Source organism: Zingiber officinale, unplaced genomic scaffold, assembly GCF_018446385.1.
Source record: "Zingiber officinale cultivar Zhangliang unplaced genomic scaffold, Zo_v1.1 ctg222, whole genome shotgun sequence".
Taxonomy (NCBI): domain Eukaryota; kingdom Viridiplantae; phylum Streptophyta; class Magnoliopsida; order Zingiberales; family Zingiberaceae; genus Zingiber; species Zingiber officinale.
The window spans coordinates 376,497-380,042 of NW_024589898.1; the positions used below are offsets into that span (position 1 = coordinate 376,497).

General features: G+C 44.4%; 1 protein-coding gene across 1 annotated transcript; it reads left to right on the top strand.

Moving 5' to 3' along the window:
• The first annotated feature begins 942 nt into the window (after window positions 1-942).
• Window positions 943-2,522, top strand: LOC122036881 (UDP-glycosyltransferase 89B2-like). Its single transcript, XM_042596313.1, has one exon. It carries the CDS (start codon window positions 961-963, stop codon window positions 2,392-2,394), a length of 1,434 nt encoding a protein of 477 aa, XP_042452247.1. The 5' UTR covers window positions 943-960; the 3' UTR covers window positions 2,395-2,522.
• Window positions 2,523-3,546: the final 1,024 nt, after the last annotated feature.

A 3,546-nucleotide genomic window follows, 5' to 3' on the forward strand; every position in this document is an offset into this window, starting at 1 on the left:
TAAGACTCACTCATGATCAAATCTATTTCAATTACAAATTTGACCTTTATATTTATATTTTCAATTAGCACATTAAATATTTCATAACATCATTTTAACATTAAATATTTTTTAACATGATTTTAATCTTAACTCTTGTAATTAAACTTCTATATATAATATGACAAAAGGTTTGTTCATCCTAACGTCTCCGTTAATCCATCTCTAAATTAATGGATGATTATAAATTTTTAGTACAAATGATAAGATATAGAAGAGATATACTAGACACATTAAATTTTGATCCTATAATTTTATATGATAATATTTCATATTTTAGTTATTATACCAATAACATCTGTGTCTTTTTTCTTACATAATCTCAGCTTCATCCCATCGTTAATTTATTGAACCATAACTTATTCTTTATTTTGACCCATCGTATAATAACACCAAAAGAAGGCACTTTCTCCTAATTTTTTTACTCAAAATCAGCCATACTTTTGACCTGTTATACTGATATTGATTTTGATCTGTCACATCAATTAAACTTAAACAAGTTTTAACAACTTGAATGGAATCAACCAAACATATGAATCGGATACTGCATGGCAAGCATCATTCGGTGGGTCCCACAATTATGTATAGAAAGATAAATATTTTTTGTAGATTTTTTTTTAAAGGCGTTTTTTTACTTTTATTATTGTAAAAAACAATCTTGCATTAAAAAAATATATCAAAAGTCACCTTATCTTATCTTTAACTTTAAAAATATCTTGATATCCAATATTGTTAAAAAAACAATTTTAATCTAATTGCCACCTCTTAAAATAGAATTTAAGCTACTTTTAATAATAAAATATCAATATATTTTACTAATTAGATATTGACGTCAGTCATGACGACCATTTCTTCCTCTCTCATTTCTCAAAATTGTAATTTTTTGCTTTGTGTTTTAATATCCTTCCGTCGAATGCTGCTATGCTGGGCCAGTTCAGCAAGAAGTCCACCAGAGACAGAGAGATGGCGGACGAGCGGCGAGTTCATCTCCTGTTGGTCCCGTTCCCGGCGGCGGGTCATATGCTGCCTCTTCTAGACCTCGCCCGCCTCCTCTCAGAAAGCTTCCATCCCGCTGTCATCGTTACAGTCGCCGTCACACCCAAAAACGTCTCTCTCCTGGCCGCCCGCTGCCCCGCCGCCGCCCCCTTCGTCCTCCCCTTCCCCTCCGACCCAGCCATCCTTCCAGGCGTCGAGAACGCTCACGAAGATCCATCTACCGACATTCGCCTCCTTATGTGCGCCTTCGCCGGCCTCCATCTCCCCCTCCTCCGCTGGGGCCAGGACCATCACCCCACCGCACTCCTCTCCGACTACTTCTGCAGCTGGACCAACCGCCTCGCCGCCGAGCTCGGCGTTCCTCGCCTCGTATTCTGCCCCTCCGGCGCGCTCTGCCTCTCTCTTGTCCACTCGCTCTGGCGCCGGATGCCAAAGAGGAACAACCCTAAGGATCCCGTCGAGCCCTTACTCTTCCCCGATCTACCTGGTTCGCCGCTCTACCCGTGGCGCCACATCACCACCATCTACCGCCCGTACGTCGAGGGCGACTCGCTGTCGGAGTTCGCGAAGGAAATGTACCTCGCCAACGCCCGCAGCTGGGGCTTTGTCTTCAACACCTTCGCCGAGCTCGAGAGGACTTACCTCCAACACCTCCGGCGTGATCCAGGGCACGCCCGTGTCTGGGCCGTGGGACCCGTCGCCCTGCCGCCGGGGACCTCGGCCGGATTGGACGAGCAGCTGGCAGCTTGGCTCGGCAGATCCCCGGAGGGATCCGTCGTATACGTGGCCTTCGGGAGCGTGGCCAAGCTGTCGCCGGCGCAAGCGGAGGCGTTGGCTGCTGGGCTGGAGGGCAGCGGGGTTCGATTCGTGTGGGCGACCAGGGGGGCGGTGGCGATGCCGATGGGGTTCGAGGAGCGCGTGGCGGGGCGGGGCCTCGTGCTCACCGGGTGGGCGCCACAGGTGGCGATCCTGAACCACGCGGCGGTGGGGGCGTTCATCAGCCACTGCGGGTGGAACTCGGTACTGGAGGCTGTGGCGGCGGGGGTCTCTCTGCTGACGTGGCCGATGGCCGCCGACCAGTTCTTCAACGCGAGGCTGCTGGAGGAGGAGATAGGCACGGCGGTGAGGGCGTGCGAGGGCGGCGAGGAAGCCGTGCCAGAACCAGAGGAGCTGGCGCGCCTGGTGGCGGAGGCGGTGGGCGAAGCGGGGAGGGCGCGGAGGCAGAAGGCGCAGGAGTTAGGGAGAAAGGCGGCGGAAGCGGTGTCGGAAGGCGGCAGCTCGGCCGGAGATTTGGCCGACCTTGTGGACGAGCTGTCGAAGGTTGCAATAGATCAAACAGTTGGAGAGCAAAGAATCTGAGAAGACAAATCTTCTGAAGAACCCTTTCCATTTAGCTCACAAGCTGTTTTACTCAGTCCTGTTGCATACTTGATCTACTTCTTCAACTGAACAATTGATGAAAGCACATCCCTCTTCGAGATTGAAAATTAACCTCTAAGGAAAAACTCATGCAATAGAATGACATGCACACCAGTCTAATGATCGATTAAATCATACTGACAATAATTAATAAACAATTATTTAAAAGATGGATTTGTGTGTGTGTGTGTGTGTGTGTGTGTGTGTTGCTATGGGAGTGAACCACTCGCAACACATTACTTTCCTTCCATCTGAATCCCAATTCTACAGAGTGTCAACAGCATTATCTCTAACACAAGTTTCCTCCATAGTGCATAATGTTCAGGAGCAAAACATGAGCCTACTCATCCCACCCACATATAAAATATACAAGCCCAATTCCTCAGCCAGGGTAAGAAGCACTACATCGGCATCATCATCACAATTCCCACTAAGAAAAAGATATCAATTCTTTTCTAGTCTTTTCTTCACCAAAGGCACGTGCAATGGCGGACAACTTGCCAATGGAATCTAAATGTAGATGTTTGTGTTCATTTTTCAAATTTACCTCTCAAGTTACAGTTGCTTATCAATCATAGCCATTGGGTTTGAAGTACGTTAAAGCTGCAAGGAAAAACAAAATCCTTAAGAGCATCAAGCGGTTAGGGGGATATTCCTTCGATGATCTTCTATTCCTACATCATTCTTTAAATATTTTAGTGTTAAGTATTTTAAATCTCACAATAATTTACTGTTAAATATTTTAAATCTCACAATAAATATTCGATCAATCAAATATTTATGGATCTCACTCAGCAAATATTCATTCTAAAATATTTTTAATTTCATAATTAAATATTTCACCAACCAAATATTTATAGGTCCCACGACCATTTTATTATCTTACATTTAAGGAAGTTGAGGATTGAGAAAATTAGGATAAATTCGAGAACTTTTTTTACTAGAATTTTCGTCGATATTTGAAGAGTTAAATAAATCCCTAAAATAATGACCGAAAGTTTTATTCATTTCTTTCTAAATTTTCAGTATGCAATGAGTACGGAATTAATAAAAATAGATGAAATGACAATGTACATATAGGGGGAAAACGAA